This window comes from Passer domesticus, chromosome 1, assembly GCF_036417665.1.
Source record: "Passer domesticus isolate bPasDom1 chromosome 1, bPasDom1.hap1, whole genome shotgun sequence".
Classification (NCBI taxonomy): domain Eukaryota; kingdom Metazoa; phylum Chordata; class Aves; order Passeriformes; family Passeridae; genus Passer; species Passer domesticus.
In genome coordinates this window covers 75,430,803-75,458,290 of record NC_087474.1, presented here as the reverse complement: position 1 = coordinate 75,458,290, position 27,488 = coordinate 75,430,803, and the positions used below count along the sequence as shown (strand labels likewise).

Below are 27,488 nucleotides of genomic sequence, written 5' to 3'. Positions count from 1 at the left end.
GCCAAAGCACCAGGTGAATTTGTGAACAATATACCAGTGTCTCAGTTGTGTTTTCTTTCTTGGCAACAGGTTCATCTAATGAATCCTGATTACGTTCCCAAACCATGCTGTGCACCTACCAAACTAAATGCCATATCTGTCCTTTACTTTGATGATAATTCTAATGTAATCTTGAAGAAATACAGGAATATGGTAGTAAGAGCTTGTGGATGTCACTGACAAACAGTCTTCACATGGACTCTGTGATGCTGCCATGAACTTGGATACAACCCTCCCTGTTTTCACCTTGGGAAAAAAAAAAGCACGTGATGAACCACCCTTCAGAACACCATGTATGTGCCTTGTGGGAGGAAGGGGTGTGGGGACCACCCCCCAGGGTGGGAGCAAACTGCTGGACTTCTTACAGACTGACCCTACGCCACGGTGGCTGCCCAGCTCAGCTCAGCAGCAGCAAAATGCCCACACACTTTATTTGGCTGGGATGGTCTTAATCTCACAGAGAAGCTTGACCTGTAGCAGGTGCTTGGATATGTGCTGCAGTTTTACCAGATGAGGACTCAACACTCAAAACAAGTGAGGTCTTTCTTTGGGGGTGGGGAGGGAAGATAAGGGGAAGAGGCAGAGAAGCTAAAGAAAGTGTTGTTAGCACTTCAGATATAGTGTACATCTCATGCAAGATCCTTGTGGCCAGAAGGACCAGTTACTGCACCTAGACTGTTAGTCTTCTGCCATCTGTCATGACAGTAAGCATCTAAAATTGTGCCAAAGCAGATGTTTCAGTTCTGTTATGCTCCCAGCACTGTTTAACTCTGATCTTCCAAGTGTAAGATGACATGGCTGCACCCTGTGTTAGAAACACTACCATGAACTCAGACCCTGACTGAGTCTTCCCATCTGACTGAGCAATACAAATTTATACACTTGCTCTTATGCAACTTCCTTCCACTTCTCACGTGGAGCTGCCTCATCTACTACCACTTGCCCAGGAAGGAAGTCAGGACACTTTTCAGCTATAATTCAGACGTAAAAGCTTAGGGGCCATTCATTCTCTAGCTGGACAGTTTGTTTACAGGAAGACAGAATGTCAACAACATTTGCAATCTTTCCCTTTCAACTCATGCAACTAACAAACTGGTATAAAGGATAGGCAGCGTAGAGCCATGATTTGTCTAGCAGAAGCTAATAGCAAATTGTTTTGATCAATATTAAACTTGTATTAAATGCACTTACCTCTACTTGCATTTAAAAGGCTTCTTGTAAATACAAGCTATAATTTATTGCACTTGTCACTGTATATTCATTGTGCTGTATCATTTATAGAAAGACTGCTTTTTTAAAAAGTTTTTATTTAGAAAAAAATCTCAGTGTAAACAATTGTACCACTTTGATTTTATACAAGAAACTCATGAGATTGTGCTTCACTAGAAAGTTGTTAAAAACATAATAAAGGCTTCCTGAAAGGCAGAAGTACACACATTGATCCAATACATCTGCCAGTACAACACTTAGCTTTCACTGTGGCTTTTTCACCATCACGCGTTTTCAGACTGAACAGAATCAAAAGTTCTGGACAGACAGTGAAGTGAAGAACCAGGAGAAATTCACTGGTTTAAAAGTTCATTGATGTTTTGCCTTTTTTTTTTTAATAAAAAAGAAAAGCAACCCAACTTACTCCATATGATGGACAAAACCCAGCATCTTGACATTAGTCAAATTAGCCTGTAGCAATCCTCATTCCTCATGAGTTTCTGTGCACATGAGACAGCAGAATTCAGTCCTTGATTTGCTGTTGCCTTTGTATCATGACAGTCTCTGCAATATAAATCCTTTGGCTTTCAGTTAAGTCTAACATGGAACATTTTATGCACCAAAGAATAGATTCATATTATAATCCAAGACACCACAAAGTGTGTGGTCCTAGCATTCAAACTTATCAATGCTTACAGCTTGGAAAAACGTTAAGGCTCGAGAAGAGGGGGGGGGAACTATTTTACACTACTGCAGAAGAGCTGAATGGAAGAAAAAAATATTAAACATTGCATTACTTGTTGTTCTAGGTACTCTGACTAAGGAGCAGGTCAGCACAATGTCTGGATTCAGGCTGGGGTAGGAAACACATCATTAGCTCTGGAGTCTGACTGATCATTTACCATGAACAGGGCAGTTATAACAGCACCTATTTTTCACTCTGGCTCTAGAGAAGTAGAGCACAGTTGTGCCTCTGGAGCTGGATGGCAGCAGCCTATGGAAATGCACCTGACAGATGTACACTATGGCATCAGTAACGTTCAGGCACATGTTACAGTACCATCACTTTCATTATGGCTAGACTTCCCATGCTGAGAGGAATTACAGGAAACAACCAGCTCATGGTGGCCTGGTATCTTCCAAAGGTGTGTGTGTTTTCAACCTTTCAGCAGCTATATTAAGACAAATAAGGACTAAGTACAATTCCAGAGGCAAAAGTGACTCAACACAGCTGTTGCTTTTGCCTTTCTAGTAATGGTAAGCAGTTTGTAAGGATTACTTTTTAATCAGATCTAACCTGAAGACAAAAATATTCTACTGCTGCCCTTCATTTGGTTTTCTTAACATATTTTGGTCTCAAAGGAAACCATTTACACTTCATTGCAGGAATGCAGAAATGCAGTGCAACTACCAATGCTGAAAATACTCTTGATTTGCACAGTAACTATTTGTTAGCTTTCCTTCACACACACAGAGACATGTCTCTAACACACACACAAGTGGAAGATACCAAAGTTTAGTACATTCAATTTCCTAGAAACAAAGAAACAAAAAAAGCCCCACCCCCCAAATACACTATTTGAAAATTAGCCAAGATAGAAATCCCTCAGCTACTGTACAGAGACAGCCAGGGACAGAGCATCCAGACTTTTATTACAGTTCATCCCTTGCCTGACGCAAGACAAAGTTATGCAGTGATTCAAGGTCTCTCGTTCCATTGTGTTCACTGACTTTCTTTCCACCTCGGAAAAGCAGAAGTGTAGGATAACCACGTACCTTCAAAAGACACACACAAAAAAAGAAATTTGCTATTAATCTTCAGACTTGTATCCATCACTTATATTTACCTGATTCTGAAAAGCCATCAAACCCCTCTAAAACAGTAAGCCATATTAATCTCAAAAAAAAAAACTCCACAGCAGAACTTTCAATGCCAACCTGCAATTTCTGAACATTTTTAAGAGAATGGGGTAATACATGTTCCTCTAGGCTCTTGGAATGACAGCCCCAGCTCTGTCTTCAATTGTCTGCCTAACAGCTCTGAAAGCCATTTTTTTCCTAGGAACAGAATTTGGCATTGGATACTGCAAGACAGCTTTAGTGCTTTCAGAGAGAGAGGTTTCCTTAAGTAGGGACTTCTTCAGCTTTGTCCAATAATGTAAATGACCAAGCCCAAACAAACAGTTCAGGAATGAAATGGTGTCACCAGGTGCCTCTTCTTGGCTAACAGAGACCACAGCTGTACTGTCACCAGGCACCTGGAGTGCAGCAGCCAGTTGGGCTGCACACTGGAGCCTCCAGCATCTGGTACACAATACTGTCCCCTTCACTTCAGAGCTTTCACACTTACAGAAAATCTGTTGCAGACGTTGCGTTCCACAGTGCAGTCCACTTCTGCTATTTTGACATCAGTCAAACCTGGAAATTGCTCTTTGGCAAGGTTCTCCCAGGTTGGAGCCAAGTTCTTACAGTGACCACACCTAGAAACAAAAGAGGGAGATTTGTTTAGCAGATACACTTTATACTTTATCTCTACTGTCTTGCTGCAATTGCTGTAAGTTTAACTAGCAGCCTTTCCTATCCCCTAATGATTTGGCTCTTCGACTCCCTTGCACTATTATGTCAGTAAATGAGCTAAGAAAACAAGTGATTTTATTTAAGTTAAGCACTGAAATACTTTCTGGCCTTTGTTACTTTTGCCTAGAATGGTATTCTAGATCTCGGTACATTAACATTTTACCCCACAGAGGATTATGAAGCCAAATAAAGACAAGCACAGAGAATATTTAAATGGGAAAAAAAGATCTCTTAGAAACAAAAATGCTTTTAGGAAGACACTAAATGTCTGTAGTATGAATTAATTTTTCAGGTAGCATATGCCAGTCTTGCTAAAGCTACATAGCCTGAGTTTTAATTAGTTAAATGAGATTTTAATTTCCCTATTAAATTTCTTTCAGTTCCTAATGGCCTCCTTGACCATTAGCATTCATTCTGTTTATATTTTTAACTTGGCTTAGTCAAGTTCCTAATGTGAAATTCTTACTGCCTTTAAGAAGAATTCCCAAAGCACTTTAGACTTTAAATCTGCATTGCTCATACTATTCTAACCCAGCTGCACCTTAATTGGGTTATTAAAACAGACCCATAATTGCCTTGAGGCTGGATCAGGGCATTTTTAAAAATAATGAAAGATGTCTCGGCAGAAGCTTTCTTAATGCAAGCCAGTGTATATTTAAATTAACTTGTTAATACACAGTGACAGTATAAAAGCATTTCTGACCATGCACAAAAACTACTAGAACAGGACGATTTTGTGCTTACGATGCAAGTTAACATTAATATTTATCCAAAACTAACTGAAGGGCAGAACTAGAAAGCAACATAATAGTGTTTGCTGAGCCCTACATAAGTTTGTCGACTTGGAAGAGAATATGGTCATTTATATGCAGAGCACTACAGGCAGTCACAAGCCTGACTTTCAGAGCCAAAGCCAGCATACGAGCTACATAAATATAGGAAGCATTTTCCTAAATGGTGGCTTTCTGAGCATTGCAGCCAGGCAGCACACACTGTGACTCTACATCCTGAAACCACTGTTTCTCAGCCTGCCATCCCACACTGATCCTATCTGTAACATCCAGCAGCACCCCACGAGAATCTCATGAGATGAGGACATGGTATTGTTAATAAAAGATAATCAAAAGGGGAGAATTTCTTCATCTCAAACTCTCCTAGAAAAAGTTGGATGAAGTAAAAGGCAGGTCTCCCAGGTACTGAGCTAGTAGATATGCCAACAAGCCCTGGGTTCAGAAATCAGACGGGAAGCTGCTCTTGAGCACAGGTGTGAACTGAATTTCCCAGCCAGTTCTGCAGGTGAGGCAGAAGCAGCACAGGCACAGATTCAATCTAAGGCCCTTCCAGAGTACAGAGGGGATAAAGGCAGTGAGGAAAGAGCAGTAAAAAATGAGGGGTGTGCATGCTATGGGCAGGGCATTTCTTAACCCAGGGGTGGTAGATAGTTGCTCACATCCAAAAGCAGATCTTACAGATGGAAGAGAGCATAGCAGTGGTTCTCAAGCAGCAAAGGGTGACAACACTGGAAAAGCCTGCAGAATTGAGCTTAAGTGAAATGAAACATTCCCAGGTAATTCTTGCCTACACTAAGAAACACATTCATGCCTATTGTTGAAGTTAAATGGCAATATTTTGAGATGCCTCAGCACATCTAAATATGGGTGGCATTTGCTTGTGTTTCTTTGTAATGGGGTCTTTTGTAACCTAAACAAAAGATCTTTTTATATTTTATACACTGTGTTAATGGAATGCTAGTGATTAAATCAGAGATGCGTTATCTTTCACACAGTGGAATACAGCTTAATGTCTCCCCCTACATTAGGCTTCCTTCTGTTGGCTAAAAGACCAGGAATGGATAAGCAAGATGGCATGCAAGTTTCATTAAATTCTGTAGAGACACAAATAAGATGAATTCTATAAACCAGAGAGAGAAGCATGAAACTTTCTTTTTGTCTCAGAAAGGGAATAGTAACAAAAAGGAGGAAATACTTCTACAAGTTTGTAATACTGAGGTCTTAACCCATCTGGGATCCCAGATATCCCTGGATATAGTAGGAATGGCAGATGCCAGATGTGACTTTCATTTCCCCTCCAACATGTTCCATTGGATATCTACACCTGCACCATCTGCACTGGGCACTTCTACCTTGGGTCCCTCTAAGAACATACTGCATGAACGTACACTCTTAAAAACATCTTAAAATTGTCACTTATGCAAATTAGGTTTTTGATAGTTATTTGAAGAGTAACAAGCAGTTAATTATCCATAGCTCAACAGTCTGTATGAAAACTCAGGTACTCCAATGAGGCTTCTAAGGAAGGCTGGAAAGTGCCCTAAGGCCAGCATGCTCTCCTTTCTCAGCACTGAGATATGGTGATATACTCCCCTCATCTTACCCTAATCCAGGCATGTTGCTCCTTCAAAGAAAGCTTCACTCTCCCTGTTACCCCAGCAGTACCTGGAGGTTGACACGGTAAAGCTTCTGTGTCAGCCTTTCCACAGAGAGGCAGCTCAAGGGAGCTAAACAAGACTGAGCTTTTTTTTGCTGTGACTCTTGCCAACACACACATTCTTCAGCTAATTCACATTTTAGATCAAGAGAACAACTACAGTACTAAAGCTCAAAAACCTACAGCAACTATTGCACTCACATCTTAGGCCAGCAATAATCCTGAACAGCAACAGCTGCAAACTTCTTTTCTTACCATGGAGCGTAGAACTTAATAAAGGTGATCCCCCTAGCAATGGTTGCATCAAAGTCTTTTTCAGAGAGAGAGAGCACTGCAGCCTGCCCCTGAAAAAAAGAAAAAGAGAAAAAAATGTCAAAACATTTTGTATATACAACACCAGTCTACAGAGCTTTTACATTCCTAAAAGGGAAACTGGAATTGGAAAAGATAATATTGTTAGTAATATAAACAAGAGTAGCAGCAGCAGACCTGCCTTTTACTTCTCAGCAACCTTCCTTCCCTAGAGAGATGCAGAGAAAAGAGAGTTTTACACTGAATCTCATCCATAACTGGAGAAACAAACCTTTCCTATTTTCAAAGGATTTGCCTGTATCCAGATTTTCAGTAATTGTAAAAAAATCACCTTACTTTTAATATACTATGTTTCAAGGAACAGCCCTTAGAGGAGTTGGCTTCAAGCAGGTAATGGCCATCTGAGATTTTAGAGGTATTCAAGGCACACAAGTGATGTCTCAAGAGCTGCTCTCTCTGTTCTTTCTTCCCCTGCACTGCATTCACAGAAAAAGCTGTTACCAGAAACACAGATTTGCCTGTGAAGAGGACATCACAACACCACACTTGCATGGATGCCAGGAAATGTTTCTACTCCTGATAATATCAGGAGCAAGGGAATGATGGGAGGAAAGCACATTGCTTACAGTCTCTCATGAGAGCATGGAGCTGAAACTTCATTTTTTGCATGAGACCTTTAAGGGTGGGAGGGATTAAAAACAAATATATGTACCTCATCCCTATAAAAGCTTCAAAATCAAATGAAAGCAAAAGAAAAACAAGATCACAGCTGACAGTATTATCAATTCTATATTAACCCCAGTAAGTTTTGTAAAGCCAAAAAGAAATTTGAAAATCCAAATTATCCAGTACCTTTAAACATTTCCATAAATTACTGTTAGTTCATGGACTTATTTAACTATGCTGAAGTGTTATTACCTCTAAATAAGTATTTAGAAATTAAAAATTATACTTTTATACTTTCTAACTATTAAATGATCAGAAATAATGAAATGAAGCAAAAAGCAAGCACTATGTTTCTACTCTGATATCCTAAAGGCTATCTAAAACTGATGTTCCAAACATAACATACAATCTAAGATACAAAATTTGAAAACCTGATTAGTAACAACTTCCCCATGATTTGCACAGTAAAATATATTTTAAAGACCTGTAGATTATTAGCAGAATAGCAATGTAAACTATATAACCACAAAAATAAATTTAATATCAGAATCTCAATTTTAGTTTTGTGTCTCAAAAAAAGACATCTAATGCAATCACATAACCTGAGCATCTGCTGATCACACTGCCTTAATCCACCAGGATAATTTTTTGAATTATTTTAGCCATGTCTGGCAGTAGAGACATCTCATGGATGTAAAAGTGCAGCTTCTGTAAAAGGGCTGGCAAGTACTTGGGCTATATAAGACATGGGGGAATCCAAGCAGAGACTCAGCACTGGGACACAAATTTGGAGTGGGAACTCATTGTTTTGATGCCTGTGGTCAACTGATGGCAAATGCAGTCAGTGTTTGCTGGCTACAGGGGCTGGCCCCTTGTTTCAAAATTCATGAAAACAAAGAGTCAGAGGGTCAGAAGACAAAAGTTGTATGGACAAGCTGAGTCCTACACTATGTCTACTATTATTTGGCAAAACAATCCCCCAACAATTCTTGTGTGTGTGCTGGTGAATGCAAGGCAGAAGTGGGAACTTGTGTCCCATGTGGTTTGTGTTATTTCTATAAAAATAGAAAGACAACTAATTACATTCTGCATTGTACTAACACCAGCTCATTGGGATCTTCCAAATATGAGGTCAATTAGAAAATAAAAATTGAAGACTATGAAAATTGCAAATCTATGTGGTCTGTAATGTTTGGTAAGCCACTTTATGCAAGATGGGTAATGCTGCTGGAAAAGTCAGCTGGGAAAGGTAATATTTTCCCATAAGAAGCTGCATAGAAACTGTATTTATATTAAGAATATTGTTGCCTAATTATTTAAGTTCATTCTATATCACAGGGAGTGTAAATCCCTGTCCCTTATTTTATAGGCAGAAAGTATTCTGCACATTTCATGAAAAATTATGTTTGAAATCCATCCCTAATTTCTCAGCCTTACCAAATTTTCATTCATCTCCAAGAAAAATGGCAGATGAAACACCAAAGGGATTAGAAAAGACAGAAAATTATATTACATGAACTAAAATTGTACAAAGGTTATTTCTGCCAATTGCTTCACAACATAAGCCTGTAGCTCCAACAACCAAGATAAAAATAAGTCTCCAAACCCCAAGGAGTTTTCTTGTCACAGGGCACATTACCTTACCATATTGGTACTGGTCTTCATAATCTTTATTCATTGTTTCTGCAGATAGATTTCTAAGTATAGAACCCTAGCTTGTTTTAGAGACTCCTGGGTTCAAGTGATAATCTTGCAAGAAATGTTCATCTCTATAGTGGTGAAATATGCTGTCATACAGACCCAGGTACCAGCAGTTCCATGGGCCAAAAAGACCACATTTATGCCTGTATCTAAATAACTTATTGCAACCAGAAAACAGAAATCAGATTTCCTTCTCCAATTCATCAGGTTAGTAAAAGTATCTCTAGGATTTATTATCTGATTCCACTCATGAATTACCCCAAAAGATAACCAGGGAAGTATTTGTTACAGCTTACATCCAGAAATTTTCAAGCTATCAGAGAGAGAAACACATGGAAGACTTAGGCAGCTGAAAGAGTCTGAACACCTTACATTGCTGCAGAGTGCAGGAACACTTACCTCGACAGGGGTGGGCTCTGCAGGTGGCTGTGGGGTTTCAACAGGTTTATCTGCTGGTGGCTCTTTCCCAGAGCTCTGTAGCTGGGAATCCACATATTCTTTCAAGGAATCAAAATCCCTCTTCCCTTTGTACTGGTCACCCTACAATTAGCAAATAGTTTGTGCAACCTTTGATATGCAGTTGACATAACAAATAAATAATTACTAGCAAAACATAAGATTGCCAAGTATAAGAAAATAAATAATAAATATGATTATCTAGTTCTGAAACTTCTCTATGACATTCCATTCACTCCATACCTTCAGCTTTTGCCATAGATTCTTCAGTACCCAAAGGGAACAATCTAACATTCCCTTGAAATGAAAGGTATTTTAGAAACATAGAAGCAAATTTTTTAAACATTTCCATTTTGACCTTCTGGTCTCACTCTAGTCAGCTTTTTCAAAGTTTTCTTTTTTTTTAATCTACTCTACTATAAGGAACAACAAAATATCCTCTGTGTTTTGGGTGTGGTCTCTGCTACCCTGTGAGCTCTACACAGTGCTTTGACAGAGCTGAAAACTTTAAATTGCCTGTCTTTGTGCTACACAGTTATTCCTCTGGCCTACACACTTGCCACAAGTCCTTGGAAAACCCAGAAAGTAAGGCATTGCACTCTGGGCACCTAAGTTCACCTGGGAGCAAGAGACAACAGCAGCCTGCTGCAGGGCAGACATTTCCAATGGCACCACTCTCCTAAAAGCTTAATCCTATTTTTTAACCTGCACATGAAGCAGTCAGCCAGACACATCTTTGACAGGCCACAGTTTACCTTGGATGCCTCCCCATATTTCAGGTACTTTCCAAATCTAGAGAACAAGACAATCAAGAGATTGTCAGAACAAGAAATCAGAGCACTTGTGAGCAGCTTTTAGTCTCAAACCCACTGTCGGCCTCTCCAATTTGGCTTTTACATGATTGCCCTCAGAGCTGTCTGTGAAAATTAGTACTAATTTTCCTTTTCAGAAGAGAGATCATATCTTTGAGGCATTAAATATCTAATTTGGATAAAATTATTGACATGTGGTCCTATGTGGTGTGGGCTGCAAGATGTATTTCCTCTTGCAGACCAGGAAGACTCTATAAGAAACAACATGGAATCTTCCATACATTAGAAGGAAGAACAGACATCTCTTCAACTTTATCATTGGAACTTATTTTGTAATTGATAATTGTTTCCTGTAACAACTGCCCCTTTCCTGGCACTGGGTGTCAGTCAATCCCTAAGGAGCAAGAAGCCAGTACCTGTTTGTTTGTACCCCTGTTAGCAGGGCAGTCAGGGTTCCTCCCACGGTATCTGCTGCATCTCACCAACAGCAGTGGCGTGATGCCAGACTTCAGTTATGGCAAAGGGGATTAAGGTATTGCAGACAAGGCCGGATGACTGAATCAGTTCTCCTCCTTCCCCTTACTGATCAGTACCATAGCTGCCAGAGAGAGTTTCAGGAATTTCTGGGCCAGATTATTGGAAAATAGTTGAGGTTGTTCAGTGTTTTTTAAAATATGTTGTATCAGCCTATGCAGGAACGTGTGATTTTGATGGCAGTATTCCACTAAGGAATGCCACACTGCCAGTGGGGAAAGAGTTTGATGTCAACTGAAATACCTTGTTCTGATTAATGGCCAAGGTTCAACTTTACCAAATACAACAGCAATGGTGTTTTTTCTTTCGCTGCACTCTTGATTGAAATAACTCCAAGGAACTCCAATTATTACAACATTTAAACTAAAGTTTAATTAACTAAAAGCCTCTAGCCTTGGACATGCCACCATGCTTGATTTGAGCACTCCCTCAGCTTCCAGTTGTGCTGCTTGAGAGGTCATAAGGCTGCACACTTCCGTGAATCTGGCTGGGATTCAAAAACACAGGGGCTGCTTCATTTAAATTCCCTAGCGTCTGATCTTATAGGGGTGCTTATACCAAAACTCATATGGTATGAACCTGCAGCCACTTTCTCTTTAGAGTGCCAGAAAATTGCCACAAGCAGTGGCCACTAAACTGTTTCAAGTAACAAAACTTAATGTTGTAAATGTTCAAAAAGGAATGCAAGATGAATGGAAGCAAACCCCCTCTTCCTTCCCCATGCCAAGAACTTAGCAGGTAAGAGCTAGAAGTGTAGCTTCTGGGTTCTCTTGCAGGCCTGTTTTGAATATCCATTGAATATATTTAAATAATCGTGAAATTGTAAATATAGTATAAATAACACTACAACTTATAATATGTTTATTTAATGCTGTTCAGGTATATGGCATTTATAAATATTTTATCTCCCCATATTTCAGAGTATTTCAGTTCTCTGAATTGCTGCAAGGAAAAATGTCAGCTGGGCCCACAAGACTCTCACTTGCAGTGTCATGTGAAATGTTTGGGTTTATATAAGAAAGAAAATTTGCAACTCTAGACATCACTCAGCAGACGGGCACCACTTAGAGATGAGAACCTTCTGATACACATTGTGAAAATTAGATACTTTATTATTATTTCTATTTCAGTTATATTATTGTGTTCCATATGAAGTAAAATACTATGATAAAGTAAACCCAGAATTCTCTCACACAGCAGCATAACTGGAGATCCTGCTTACAGATTTATGAACATTGTTGTGCAAAACAGAGAACAAAAACCTTTATCTGTGGGCAAAGTCTACCTCTTCTAGTACCCAAATGAACATCCAACATCTTTTCTCTCACAGATTTTTTTTCCCCAGAATGTAAGCATAGTCTAAATATTATTCAGAGAAAAATGATGTGATTTTTTGTTGAACTTGCAGACTCACCTTTTCACCATTCCTAAACCAGAGGAGTGTGGGGTAACCACGAACTTGGGCTTCAGAGCAGACTTCATAATGCTGGGTACAGTCGACCTACATTTTGGGAATAAAACCCAAAACTATTCAGTGTCTAAAATAAACAAGCACCACAGCCTCCCTTGTTTAAAGCTCAGAAAAATACAGGAACAAGCAATACAAGGCTTGGCAAAACTCAGTACCAAGTACTGTCTTGAGAATTATTATGTCTGCATTGCAAACAGTGGTTTGGTTGTATAATTGGGAGGCTCTGTGTGTATTTGATTTATTTATTTTTTAAGGAGGGATCCGGGAGGGAGGTATGGCTAGAAGGAAGTAGTAGCAGTTACAAAGAACAATGAAGACATAATTAAATACTTCAATTAAAAAGTACTTGGTATTCTCAGCTAATAAAATCAGTACATGGACAACGAGACACAAAACACTAATGTGAGAGAGCTTTAAAGTGAAGACATACTGGCTCACCCACTTCAGAAGGCATGTCAACAGTTAGCAAGTGAACTGTGTTCCAAGGGAAGCTCCAAGTGCATAGCAACATTCAATTCTAATACAGTATGTGAAGATACTTGTTTATAAGCTTTTCACTGAAGATCAATTCTAAAGATTAAACAGTGTTAAGACACTATTCCCCCAGATTAGATGAAGGTCATGGTTCAACCTTCTTAGAAACAGTTGTGTTTCCTGTTTACTTACAGACTTAAAATCTTAGCCAAGACATGCTTCAAGAGATACTTCACAAGCTATACAGTTACATAAAATTGTCTAGGCATTAAGACAAATCTTAATGGAGGTATTAAACAGTAATAAACTCTCAGTAATACAAACTGCAAACACCACGGACAATTGATTAAAACAGAAATTTTGGAAATTTATTGTTTATTTTTCTCTGGGTACCAGAGTACGGTAACTTCATAAAGATACTTAAGCAATGATTTTATCAGACAGTAAACAAGGTCACCAAAAAGTACAGAAAGATTCAAAGGAGAAAAAGCTTCTGACATTCCATTCTCAGAGGGAATCTAACTTTATATCCACCAGGTCTGAACATATATATATATATATATATATATATATATATATATTTGTGTGTCTTCTCTGAAGGTCAACTATGCTTTTATATATATATGTTTGCCTCTTCTAAAGTTCAACTCTGCTGGCCTGTGCTGTACATATACAGCATACCTGAATCAACAGATTTTCAAAAGCATTAAAAAAAAACAATAGTCAAGCTCATCCCTCCTACTGCAGCTGAAAGTGCTGTGTGAGGGCAGAAGCAGGGGAGACAGCAGAGAGAGAGTCCCTCTGCAGGACTGACAACACTGTGCCATGCAGTATTTCAGGTAAGTGGCACCACTGTGAAAGTTTAGGGATGTGGAAGTCGAGCCCGGTCCGATCTCCACGGTTGGCAGATACAGAGGGATTCCCATCATGAGCCACCTGGACTTAGGTATGGGTCAGCAAATAAAGCCAGTAAATTGCCAGACCACCTCCATACCTCTGCACAGTAGTCACTCCACGTACAAGTAACAAGCTCCCATGGTAAATACACCACAGAACCTGGTTATCAACCCTAAGGGAAATAGTAAAGCAGGACAAGATATCAATTTCTAAGGTGTAAGACCCCCTGAAACCTTTTAGAAGTTTTATGGGGAAAAAGAGGGAAAAAACCAAAACCAACAAAGAAATTACTCATCATAAATATCCAGTAGGGCTAAAACTTGCTAAAGAATCCAATGCTGCAAAGAACAAATAGAATCACTTTCCCACTCAAAATAAATATTGAAGTCTATCAAATTCTGACAAAGCAAATGAATAATAAAAAACAAGTCTCAAAATATTATTCCCTGCATCTGAAGTATCAGACTTCTTCCCAGCTCTCTGAAATGCAGAGAGGCAGATCTGTTTGCAACAAGGCTTTGCTTAAAATGGGGGAGGTCCTGTTAACTGCGGATGTGTGAGAAAAAAACATGACCGTCTCAAAACAAAAATACAAACTGTGACTATAAAAGGATTTCAGAGGTGACAAACAAAACAATTGTGATTGGCAAATCCTAGCACAAAAGGCATGATTCTTGGCTGAAACATATGTTGACACAAACCATATTTACAAAGTAAGAGTGCTTCACCTACCTTACCAATTTTGACAGTTTCCGAATGCTCAAAGGCTTGAGCCAGCTGTTCCCAGGTTGGGGCCAAAGCCTTGCAGTGACCACACCAAGGGGCAAAGAACTTGATGAAGTGATTACCTTTTAAGTAAAATAAAAAAAATTAAAAAAAGGAAAAAAATAAAAAGAAAATTAGCTAATTTGGAATAAACTTGGCTGCAATTAAAGCCTAGCTACTAATCTCAGGCTGCAAATTTATCATGGTATTTCCTGAGTTAAAGATAGGAAACACTGTGAATCAAAGGCCAGGACAAAATACTTCAGCAATTAGATTTTCAATACTGTATGCAGTCCCACAGCGTTGCCAAATTTCCTGAAAATTCAAACAGCTTCACAATCTCAAGCCAACAAGTGAGGTATTAAAACTGATACTTTTAACCTAACAATTTACCTTAGTGTTTAATTTTACCAGGTGCCCTGTTACAGAGTAGAAAGTACTACCAAGAAACATATGTTGATAACAGCATAAATTGAAGTATGAAACTTCAACTTCATGCAATGGTGTTTCCTAAGAAATCATTAAGTCCATTAATTAACTGAAAAATGTTGTTCAGCTTTCCATTTTTCTTTTTCTGCCCTCTTTGAATTTTAATGTCAACTACTCAGAAATTTCTGCTTTTAGTAGATGTTCATGGCATTTTATGCAGGGGAGAGTCCCTGTACTATCTCCTACTAAGGTTTAGTTTAAAAGGATATATTATTGATTGCAGAGTACCAGAATATGCAATTTCTTTCAAATAAGATTAATTAATTCAAATTGCTGCACATTTTTGCATACATCAAGGCAAGGCTCTGTTAAATGAAATAAAAATGAACTTAATTAAAATAAGGCAAAAAAATTAATTTGCAGGAAACACCAGCAACTGGAGAAAAGCTCTTTTTAGCAGAATTATTCATAATCCTTTGAAGACTGCTTTGGGGCTAGTATTACTTGAATTATTTCTAGTTTGAAGGCTTGCCCACAAAGGAAGGTCAGAGGAAAGGCAATACAAAATAACCACGAAACAAACTGCAATAATAGTGTACTCTAACTTGACTGGTCTGCATGTGGAAGACTTTCAAACTGATTGACATGCTCTGTATTGGTCAAGTAAACTGCAAAATCAGATTTCCCATGAATTAATAAGAACACTAGTCAAAATCACATATTCTTTACCATGTACTCTGACATACTTTCTCAATAGAAGACAACATAATTTATTTTTGTCCCAGAGCAGCAAAAGGGTAAAAGGAGGCTATTTAAGAACAGAAGTCAACTTTGCTGGTGTAACTGCTAGGCCTCATGTTAAATTTAAGCACTGAACTTCTCATAACTGAAGTCAAGAAAGGACAACAGATTTACAGATGATCATAAACCTGTTTAACCATCAGATATGACCACGAGAATGTCTCCTCTATGAAGGCTGGATACATAATAAAACCACTAAAACATTTAGAATGTACTGAATTTTACAGTCTGAGAAGGTAGTTAAGCTGACAAATGCTTAGCATATCACTGATGTCTTAGAGGAAAATTAATTGAGAATTTTAATTGAATTCCACATTAAGCCAGACATGCTGGGAAATTTTAAGTCAGCTGCACAAAATGTTGTTTTACACATGAAAATATTTCTAATCAGCTAATGGTTACTTTAAGGAGTTCTAGATCGACCTCCCCAGTGATTTCAAATGGGCAAGCATTTAATTTAATCCAGCCTTTCTTTTTTGGATAACAGACAGAGAAAGTAGGATCCTCTGTTGTCATGCCAGCCCAAAGTTTGTATTCTAAGATTTTGCTCATTGTCTAAAAAAACATGTGAGCGTTGAAATTTCCCTTATTAGGTATCCCTCCTGGCATTAATTTTAAAGCTTCCAGACAAAATATTTTTTAAAATAGCCAAACAGACAAAGTGTTTTGCCCACATTAATTCTGGAGGAAGGAAGCTAAACAATATCAAAGAAAGGGCCAGACTGGAGTGGGATGGGGGCTGGAAGGAGGAAGCGGGTGGGTTACACTTATCCAGAATAACAACCTGGGAGGAAGAACAAACCAGCACCTAGGGAAGGAGGAAATGGGACTTGCAAAAACACAAAGTGGCAAGGCTGTGACTGAGCAAGCAGCTCAGGAAAAGAGACAGTTTAGTTGAGCAAGCCCCACTAGCTTCTTCCCTGGGGTTAGGAGCTGTATAACTTTACTGCCTTCTGAGCGCTGTACTTAAACTTTCTTATAGTCTGCAATATGTAATTTAACCATTGCATTTTTACATAGTTTCTATGTAGTTACCTCTTTCACTAGATATTACTGGAAACTAAAAGTGGGAAGGAGGTATCCTGAAAACGAGCATTTCTGATGCAGACTTCCCACTACTAATGTCTCTGTAACCAAGTTTCTCTTTGGGAAAAACAGTTACCTTCTGCTATGTGCATCTTGAAATTGTCTGCTGAGAGTTCATACATTCCCTGCTTAGGTTCAGGGGCTTTTGGTGGTTCCACATCAGATTCAGGGTCCTATTAATGAGAAAAATTAACTTTTATTTCTCTTCTACATCAAATACACAATATTTTTTTTCTTGCATCACACCATTGTGCAATAGTGCCATAGATTCTGAAATTTTAAATTCCTAAAGCAATGTCCTTATTTAGTTTGATTTAGGTACCTAATGTTTCCTAAAAAACAACTACATGAAATCAAAAGGTGAAAAGGACTGCCACATAAAGGAGAGTTACCAGAGTCTGTGGAATAGCAGTCTTTCACTGTGCTGTAGCACAGTCACAGGGCACAGTAATTGCTGTAGCATTCATTGCATCACCATATATTAACACACTTAAATTATATAACAGGACCTCCAGAGCATCACACATCAGCCACAACTGCCATCACACCCATTTCAGTGATCTCTGGGCTATTTAAAAATAGTGCAAAAGCTGTTTTCTGCTCCCCTAGTGCCAGAAGGAATGCTGTCTGCCTAATGGCTCCATGAAAACAGCAACAATGGAAATAGAGCAAACACTTAATACATGTAATTTGCTAGAAACTCATGATCATTTCAGCAAAAGCAAGTGAATGCTTTCTAGACTCTAACCCTAGAGCTGGAAAGAATTTTTTAAGAACCTCAAAGTGTATTTCTTAAAATAATTTAGCATTTAATGTTCAATTATTAAAAAGGCCATTGTTTGTTTAAATATAATCACATTCTAACTGTGGTTCAGAAATCATTGAAGCTTTCTCTCGATTAGAAACAGCAATCAAAAATTTAATTTTCGGCAAGGCTTGGCTCCTGTATGTGAATGATACCCCTAAACTTAAGGATTTTCCTAGTGATGGTATTAGCATATCTTATTTAACTGATAATTTTAAACCTTTTCTTTAGGCCACAATATTATTACAAAGTAACTCAGCTAAAGATGGCATCCATTTAAAATGCAATTTATAATGTATTAGAGCTACATTTTATTTCTTACTGTAGAAACATTATGGCCTACAGGTGTCAAATGAATTGACAGCAAGGATTGTATTCTAAAATGTCAAATGCATAAGCATTAAAATTGCATTATGTACTGTAATTTTAAAAGCTGGAAACAGAGAGCAGGTCACAGGATGACAGTTTTAATTACTACTCTGACTTACAGGTAAGCTGCTCCAGATTGATACTGCAACCTGACTTTTATTCTCAGGAGCAGATTTCCTCCTGGAAATTGAAACCTAACTTAGAGAAATGATAGATAAGTAAGCCTGCAGAAAAGATTATTTCCTTTTCACTTACAGATGGTTCCTCATTTAGTTTCTCCAACATCCAGTTTTCCAGTGCCTGGAAGTCCCTAGGGCCTTGGTATTTCAGAGGTTCTTGTCCCGGTTTAAGCAACTTTAGCCTAAAGGGTCAAAATGTAGAGAAGATGAGGCAAAAATTTTCACACAGGAAACATTTTCAGAAAGATAATGTGCTTTGCAAATCCATGGCAATGCATCTCAGGCTGCAGTAACAGATCTCTTGACTTAACATCAGCATCAGGCACCCCTTTCAGACTGAAGTGTCATGGCTAGAACTTAGGATCCTTTTTCTTTCCCATGTAAGCTTTAAGGAGATTTTTAAAAGAGAAAATAAGACATACCAAGTTAAAAATCAGCATAGTGTAATATTATTCTGATAAATCAGAAAAAACAATTTAAAAATTGCAGCATTCAGTTCTATGAATCCTATTTCAGTTTGTCAAAGAGCATCGATTTTGTTTTGTTCACCTCTCTCTGTCACCAAAGGAAAAATATCTAGCACTTATTTTCCCAGAAATTTCTTTCTCACCTTTTGTTCCCTGACTGCTGTTGTAGTGTAGAGTTTGTCATGTGGTATTAAACTGATTAAAAACACATTGAGACAAGTCAATAGGACAAAAGGATAAGTGACTTCTTGTAGGCATCAAGACTTCATGATTGCAACATTCATTAATTGTCATCAAAACTTTTTCATAGACTACATAAAGTTTCTACAACTAAATTTTAAATTAAAATTGGAAGTATTTAATAAAGCAGTGATACTGCATTCTGACCTAGTCTTATTTTTTTAAAGCAAATCAGAGTTTCAATTACTACTGTCACCTAGCCCTCAGTTCCCCTTGACAAGCTGTCATTTCATACTGCTTCTTTAATTTCTTGAAATGTTTTTCTCTCTCTTCTTGCTCCACAGTTGGAAGAAATAAACATATGAAAGTGTTCAAAAACCACATAATGCAAATACATTCAAAAGAGATAGAAGCTCACACTGTTTTTTCTTTTCAAGGTACTCTTGAATGCTCCTTGCGATGACAGAAAGTCGGAATAATAAGAAAGGGGAAAAAATAAAAAAAGAAGAATATCTAAAACACATCCTGGCAATACTTTTTGAAAATAACAAAACAAATTTAAGTAACATCTTAAAAAAAGCTAGCTGCACCTTTATTTTCTGCAAACAAGGGTAAATTTTCTCTATTTCAATTGAGAAAGTATTTATTTTGCACCACCAAATAACCCTGAGACAACCGTGATAGGAAGTGCAGGGACCTGCCACTTTTTCTCTGAGGGGATGAAAAGGGGATGCAGCCTTTCCTTTGACAGGTGTTTAGGAAAGCAGTGTAGGGATCAGTATAACCTGGACTTGCAACAATACCTCTGCCTGAGGAAACTGTGAAATTTCCCTTGCTGGAGGTTTTTAGAAACAAGCTAGTTCAAACCTGACTCAAATAGGAAGAGAACTGATACCATGAATTCCACTTCATTTCTATATTTCTATACCTAGCAGATGACTGCCTTATATTATTTTTATCTTTTCAAATAGATAAAAGCAAGCACTAACTATTCCTATATATTCAATGACCTTAAAGAGGAGGGAGGGGAAAAAGCCCTCCAGCAATTACACATCCATTGATTTTTTCCTATTCAATAATCTCTGCCATTATATTTTAAGAGGAAGAGCACCACAATATAATCTATGCAAACAGGCAATGACAACCAATGCTTACTTCTGGAGATATGAAAACAGAACTGTAATATTCATTCTTTCTTGGTATTTGTAGTGGAAGCAAGACACACACTGCCCTTAAGGACAATTCCTATCTCATCAAGGACTATGCTATTTATAACTCTCAACTTCTACTCAGTCACACTCATCTGCGTCCAAGTGGGTGCAGCCAGGAGCAAATGAAAAGTTCAGGCTGTTGCTGGGGTTGGCAAAAACACCAGACAAAGTGAGCAAGGGGAAGGAAACTGAAAAATACAGGCTGTGGAAGGGCTGTAGATAATCATCGATACAATCTCCACTAAGATGAATAATTAATAAAGCAGTTAAAAGAATCCCATCCATATTTGTAAGAAGTTTTAAAGAAGACATGAGTGAAAAATAAATCCTTTTGCTCCTTTTCTGTCAGTCTAAAAGGGGACACACATCTAAACCAAAGGCACTGACTTCTCATATATACTCTAGACCATTCTCTGCCTATGAAAGCTGAGGTAGTAAGACATACATCCTTGATAACAGCATAAACATAGCAACCTTAAAATACTAGACTAATATAAGCAAATTTATCTAGAAAAAAATCAACACAATATCACCACTGCTATGCTAAGTGATACTGTTCATTTATTGCTTTATTAGCACTTAGATCACTAAAAATCTAAGAGACCACCTGAAATGCAATTATGAAGGGTGCAGTGTACTGACAAACTTGTAGCAAGTTACTTTCAAAAGTAACTTTTAGTTAAAACCAGCTCTGTTATGCATATCACAGCTGCACAATGTACTGCAGCTTCAGAAAGAGGTACTCCCACACAAAAGACTAGGAAAATTCTGGACTTCAGTTAAACACAGCCACCTTCTAAGACACAAAACAGCTTCTTGAAAGAAAAAAAAAAGCCTAAGAGTGCTATGTATCACATGATACTTGGCAACATTGCAAAAAGGCTTAAAATGAATATAGCAGATCCAAAGGGCTACAAAGAAACCCAGCAAAAAATATATCTTAGAAGTCAGCTTCAAGAAATTGGCAGAGGATCATGGAAACTAAAAAAGAAAAATGGGAGCAGACTTCTTTCTATACTTACGTAGGGTATCCTCGCACGCCAAATTCAGAGCACAGTGGAATATCTACAGTACAATCCACTTTAACAACATAGACCTGTGGGTTTTCCATGTTGTTGTATTTATCTCCCAAATCATTCCAAGTTGGCTGGAGGCGCTGACAATGTCCACACCTGTGACAGAAGGGACAAGATACTGTTTAATAGCTGCTCACACTTAGGGGGGAATGAGCCCTTAGAAAAGTCATATGCAGAATGGTGATTTTGATAAATTTAAACAAATATTTAAATCCAAAGTTGAATCAGTTACATCAGAAATCTTCCATACTCAAGCACTGGTACACTAAGCAACAGCAAATGGTATTAAGAACTGCAGCATGCTGCAAACACATCTCATGTAAAAAATCATAAAGATTTGAAAACCTGTTGCTATTCTCCTTTTACAGTACAAATCCTATGAATACCCCCCAAACTTAGTAAGGTTTTTAATCAAAACACTGTCAGTCTTCCAGCTTTCTAGAAAAATCCTGCAAGGTTACCCAGCTTTCTTTACATTCTAATATTTCAAAATTCCTTTTTTTTTTTTTTTTTTAGCAAGTAGGTAAGAAGATAATAGTTTCTAGCCTCTTTGTAATGCCACTTGCATTTCCATGCTTCAGAGGAATTGTAACACACAAGAAACATCACATCCAATTTCACAATACAGTTTCCTGAAGTTTGAAGACCCTTGTGGGTCCCTTCCAGCTCAGAATATTCTGTGAAAATCCTCCCATTCTATGCTCTGCCCCAGCAGGACACCATCAACTCTTGATATCTGCATACACACAGAAAACTGGCCTCATACAGTTCCTACAACAGCACCTCCCCAGAAGCAAAAAAATAGCTATTATCCTTCTCACTGTTTTCCTAGTCTTTCAAATCATTATAGCAATACTCTATTCCTCAAAGTACCATGGAAAGTTTTAAGGAATGGATTTTCATTTCTCTTTAATGGCTGCTTTTGCCAACCCTCCAAGACATGTAAGAAATACAAAGTTGGAGTAACAGAAAACATTTTCAGACTGACAGTATGAAAGCAGATATTGCACCACCTACAACGTCTACTTTGTAAGTAACCATTAAATCACCATTAGGACTTTAGAGAACTTTGCTCTGACTTAGAATAGTTTTACTCATACAAATGATTTTGAGTATACTTGTAGAAATGTTGCATGGATTCACACCTTTCCATCCTGAGATCATGTAAGGGGGGGAAACCAAAAATCCACAACAAAAAACACCCCAAAAACCTCGAGATTTGCTTGGAGATAAAGAATTTTTTCTGATCTTAATAAGGTCCTGTAACAGCCAGGCACAGTGGGTCACACCTGCTCCCACGATGGAACTGAATACAACCTCCTATGTGATCTTATTCTGAATTGTCCTGGTGAAGGGATACAATGTGTTATTATTAAAATCAAATATTCCTTAAATATTTAACTTCTGATTGAAGTCCCTCCATAGTCAACTCCTTAACAAAGCTTGAATTAAGAGGAGGATTTTGGATACCCTGATCCCTTCCTCTAGCAGATGCAGTGATTCAAAACACCAAATGAATATTGGCTGGTGTTAGAGAACAGAGCATGGAAAACTAGGTAAGGGAATCCCAATTAATTAACCTCCTGTTTTTTAAGCACAACAGCTGCCTTGTCCCTACTTCACACTGTGATCTCTGCTATACACACCCCTTTCCTTCCTTCTTTGGATTATGGAAGCTAAAAGTGAGAATAAACCAGGAAAATGGTTCTATTTGAATCAGTCATTGACTAGTTAGTCATTCCCAGTCTGAAAAAAACCAAAACAGTGTTATGTAGAAGGAAATACATGACATTCCTGAAAGCACCTTTTCTGAAGTTTTCAAGGAAATATATATAAAATCAAGGAAGGTGAACTCAAAGAGCAAGACCAAGCAATATCACAGGCTTCCCTCAACCCCATGCACCTACACAGTCCTTCACTGCTGCCACTTTACAACACATCAGTGGGGCTGGAGGAGCTGCTGGGGACAGTGGAGACCTGGGTGTCAATGATGAGTTCTGCTCTTTTATCCCTACATGGGCTAGAAAGTTGTAAGCATCCACAGCCTCCACTGGCAAGCACAAATGAAGATCCAAAAGAGACTAACACAGACATTTCTGGGGGCCACTAGTAGAACTTGAGCTCTGCAACTATCAAGAGCAGCTCCACAGTAAGGTACAGCTCAAATCCTTATCCAGTTAAAAGCACAGACATGGTATAAGCAGCCCAGGACTATTCTTGCTCTGCACAGAAGAAATTAACTGAAGTAAAATCCAGCCAACAGAGTTCTATTCGACAGCAACAAACCCTGGTGATCAATTCTGCTGCAGCTCAGTGGACTTGCCAGGTTTACCAAGTAAGAACATATGTTGAAAAGACCTGTAAGAGTCAAAATAATGAAGTAAAACTGCTCAGTTGAGATGATTTCCTGCTAAGGAACCCGGGGAACCTCCCTCCTCTGTAGAAATGGAACTGATACGGCAAACAAGAATACTTAGTGCCACCAAGAGAGTAACCTGTTCTGTCACCAGGTGTACCTACCAAGTGGGACAGCCTTCTGAACAAAAATCTTATGACATCTGATGGCAAGTGACTTGGAATGCTCTCTGCTTGGAGTATCCTGTCATCTTTGATACAAATACGGGACCTTATGTGTACCACCACTGTTTCTGAGTGAGGCCCTCAGCTACATTTGTTTCAAGAATCTGAAGAGAAGGGTGGTGCTGGCTCTAACCCAGCTCTTACTGGCAGCATTGATGATGCAACATCAGCAGCACCCACACAAATCTGAAAGACAATCTCAGCTGAACGTTAGGCTGTTTGCTGTTTGCCTTGGTACACAGCCTGTGGGAAGCATTAGATTAGCACATCACCTCAGAACAGGGCAAGAGGCTCTAACATAGACTCCAGGACTGTCAGGCAGCCCACCCCGATCCCATTGACAATTAAACTAGTGGTGTAAGTGGTGTAAGCACCTCTCTTAGGTACCTGGATGTTCCCTTTGTTCTGCTCTTCCCTTGGACCTGAAACCTGCCCCATTGCTGCCTGTCAGGAGCCAGACATCCAGACCAAGGGCCCCGAGGCCAAGAACCAGAGATCTGGAGGAGATTTGCTAAGGATGAGGAGAACATCCAGAGGAGCTGCAACAAATCTGGTACACAACAGAGTTCCCTCACACTTAAGTTGGGCAGAGATCCTCAGCCCTCCCAAGGGCACAGTGTGATCCAAGTCTGCCAGGCCAGTGCTCCCTTTGATCTGTACTGAGGATGTGCAGCATATTTTGGATTCTGCAACAGCCCTTCTGGCAGAGGGTCTCCTACAAAACAGTGTCGTGGGATAAGGGAAAGCTCATCTGGTTTTAGGGATGCCTGTGAAAGAGTCAGTCAAAGTGTGGACAGACACAGATATCATCACCTGAGCACAGAAGAGAACAGAAGCACTCCTGCTCTGCACGGGCATTTCTTAGGCCTTACTGCACTCTCAGGCAAAAGTCCTTCACCAGCAAGTCAGGCGTCCTCCGCTGTTGTGATCTTCAGAGAACAAAGGCATCTGCCCTTTCAAGCTTTGGCTTAACATTTTCACATGGCATAAATAAGTCAATATTAATAACAAAAAAAGTTTTCAAAGGAAATGCTTTCCTGCTATGGATTTCAAAGACTCTCATATGCCTAAATGGCACCACATAGCAATGAATAACTTTGGATCAAAACATAACTTTTGCACATTGTTCCCTTTATTTTATCTAGATTAAAGAAAACTTGGGAGGAAAAAAAAAAAAGTAGAAAAAGAAACCTAACAATCCTAACAATAGAACTCCCAATAACATCTACTGGATATCAGTAAGATAAAAAAGGGTAGGGGAAGAGGCAAAGAAAAGAGAAGAATATGAACAACCATGAGAAAGACACAGAGATGAGAAGTGTGTGCTCTTGACTACGAATATCTAGTAAAGCACTGTTCACCTCATTCATCTCAACAACCATTCTCAAGCCAAAAGTACCAGTCCAGGACCAAAGCCCAGTGGGTCTCTTGCAAACCTAATAACTCTCCAGCTCCCCAACGGAACCTGTGGCCTCGGGGACACAGCACGGTGGTTAACACAGCACATTTACCCTTAGATTTCGTGTATGCAAAGGGAACACAGATTCTGCAACGAAAGCATCTGCGAGCTTGGGCTGGGGGGCCCAGGGCGAGTAAGTGACGGCGGCCAAGCCGCGGCTGCTCTCGCTCCTTTGAGGCACGCCGGAGCGACTCCCCCGCAGCCCCGGCCGATAGCTCGGACCTGATGATCTCAGAGCTCTTTTCCAACCTAACTGAGCCCGGGGCGGCCGCCGAGGCCCGGCCGGGCACACGCGGGGGTCCCGCTCCCCGTCCCAGCCCTTCCCGGCCCCCGGGGCTGCCCTTCCCCGCCAGTCCCCCCGCCGGGCTCGGGGCAGCGCGACCCCGCGGCCTCCCCGCCGGCCGGGCCCGCCGCCTCCCGCCGCCACGTCAGCGGGGAAGAGGCGGGCGGAGGGCGCGGGCCGGGCCGGGCCGCGCCGCGCTCGGTACCCACCACGGGGCGAAGAACATGACGAAGTGGGGGGCGGCGGCGGCGCCGTGCCGCAGCATCTCCGCGCTGTAGAGGTGCCGCCCGTGCGGGTCCCCCGCCGCCGGGCCCGGCCCCGGCTCCGGCTCGGCCCGCGCCGGGCGGCCGCAGAGCACGGGGCCGAGCACGGCCAGGGACAGGACGCGCCACCACGCCGGGCCAGAGCGGAGCGGAGCCATGGCAGCGCCGAGAGAGAGCGGGCAAAGCCCCGGGCGGGCGCTGCCGCCGCCGCCCCGCCCCGCCCGCGGCCCCCGCCCCCGGCCGCCTCCCTGCCGCCCCCGCCCCGGCAGCCCCGCACGCACGGCCCGACCCTCCCGCCTGGAAACGCGCCGTTCCCTAAAAGTGCTGGCTGCATAGCACGCGACATCTATTTCTTAACGTTCCTTAGTAATGAAATTGCTCTATACATCCATATTAAAGTCTAAAATAATTGCAGGTTTTATTTTTTTAATATTGAAACATTAATTGAAACATTTTTTAATATTGAAACATTTCTCCTTTCTGGAAATCCTTAATTTTATGAAATTATTTAAATACCATATAATAGCTCTTTTTATATTATATTTTAATTATATGGATCCATGAATCTATATCACAATTTAAAACTATAGCAATTTTTACATCTTTTTATACACACACTCGTTTCTGGAAATAAATAATTTTATAAATGCCTTAAATGTTATTTCAATAACACATATTATCTGTTTTATATACATTAATTGTATATAGTGTATATATATAATTAATATATATACTATATATATACTATATATATTATATAGTATATATTAATTATATGCACGCCATTATATATAATTATATATAATATTCATATTAATTATTGTAGTAGGCATATTGTAATTCTATTAATTATAATGGTATTGATTTATATTAAAATTTCAAATAATCATTTTTGTGTATATATTTACACACACACTGCAATGAAGCTTTTTGTACAATAAATAAGTAATGAGAAGGCAGGCGTGGTGGTGCCAGCCAGGTCAGTAACAGTGCTGTGCCTCTGGGAGAAAGCCTGGCCCCTGAGGCTCTCAATCCCAGCTCCATGCCCAGCTGGAAAGAGGTCTCTGTTCCCTTGGCTTGCTTCCCTTACTTCTGAGGGAAGGGAACAAACAGGTGCTCACACTGCTGCTTGCAGGTTTTTGAGCTGCAAGAGAGTAATGATACTCAGTAAACAGTAATAATAGCAGCAGTAAATAATACAACAAGGAGGTCAGTATGAAGTATCTGCAAACTGATGTAACACGGGAGAAGGAGGGTGCATTTCATGGAATCACAGAATGATTTAGAGTCGAAGGGACTTTAAAGATCATCTAGTTCCAAACCCCTGCCATGGGCAGGGATACTTCCCACTAGAAAAGTCCCATCCAACCTGGGCTTGAACATTTCCAGGGATGGAGCATCCACAGTTTCCCTGGGCAACCTGCTCCAAGGCCTCTCCACTCTCACAGTAAAGAATTTCTTCCCAATATCTAATCTAATCTAAACCTACCCTCCTCCACCTTAAAGCCATTAACCTTGCTTTATCATTCCATGCCCCTGTAAAAAGTGCCTCTCCAGGTTCTCTTGCAGGACCCCTTTGGGTACTGGAATGCTGTTCCAAGGTGTCTCCAGAGCCTTCTCTTCTCCAGGATGAACAACCCCAACTCTCTCAGCCTGCCTTCATAGCAGAGGTGCTCCAGCCCTCTCAGCATCTTTGTGACCCTGCTGTGGGCTTGTTCAACAGGTCCATAGCTTTCTTGTGTTGGAGGTCCCAGAGCATTTCTATATGTGCTTCAGTTTTAGTTTAGATTTGAAATTCAAGTCCTTGAGCTTGCGATAGGGAAGTGGGTAATAATCAGGGACTCACCTTGTACATTTTTATGCAAAACTAAATAATTCATCATGCACATGTGCACGCAGACACATATCTGACCTTTGTACCTGCAGCAGTCTGTTTTGG

General features: G+C 39.8%; 2 protein-coding genes across 3 annotated transcripts in view; one reads left to right on the top strand and one right to left on the bottom strand.

Annotated features, from left to right (window-relative positions):
* Positions 1–3,024, top strand: part of BMP6 (bone morphogenetic protein 6) — an 89,515-nt gene extending 86,491 nt beyond the window's left edge. The window contains exon 7 of the mRNA XM_064425182.1: positions 70–3,024. Coding sequence (XP_064281252.1) covers positions 70–219 — 150 coding nt within the window. The 3' untranslated portion in view covers positions 220–3,024. The remainder of the gene's footprint in view (positions 1–69) is intronic.
* On the bottom strand, positions 1,327–25,758 carry TXNDC5 (thioredoxin domain containing 5). 2 transcript variants are annotated; one of them, XM_064425194.1, is made up of 10 exons: positions 25,496–25,758; positions 20,911–21,060; positions 18,107–18,212; positions 16,754–16,850; positions 14,329–14,444; positions 12,169–12,255; positions 9,352–9,492; positions 6,529–6,617; positions 3,599–3,728; positions 1,327–3,024 (listed from the first exon to the last, which is right to left on the bottom strand). In XM_064425194.1, exons 1-10 carry the CDS (start codon positions 25,705–25,707, stop codon positions 2,902–2,904), a joined length of 1,251 nt encoding a protein of 416 aa, XP_064281264.1. In that variant the 5' UTR covers positions 25,708–25,758; the 3' UTR covers positions 1,327–2,901. The 2 variants fall into 2 exon arrangements, with proteins under 2 accessions (XP_064281264.1, XP_064281274.1); XM_064425204.1 differs by lacking the exon at positions 25,496–25,758 and adding an exon at positions 25,056–25,073.
* Between the last annotated feature and the right edge of the window lie 1,730 nt (positions 25,759–27,488).

Excerpts from the sequence above, each read along its gene's own strand:
- TXNDC5 (XM_064425194.1), bottom strand. The coding sequence starts at position 25,707 with ATGGCTCCGCTCCGCTCTGGCCCGGCGTGGTGGCGCGTCCTGTCCCTG. Across the intron at positions 14,445-16,753 it reads CAAGATGCACATAGCAGAAG|GTAATCACTTCATCAAGTTC; the intron begins GTAACTGTTTTT and ends TTTACTTAAAAG. Across the intron at positions 9,493-12,168 it reads GGTTTAGGAATGGTGAAAAG|GGTGACCAGTACAAAGGGAA; the intron begins GTGAGTCTGCAA and ends TGCTAATTGTAG.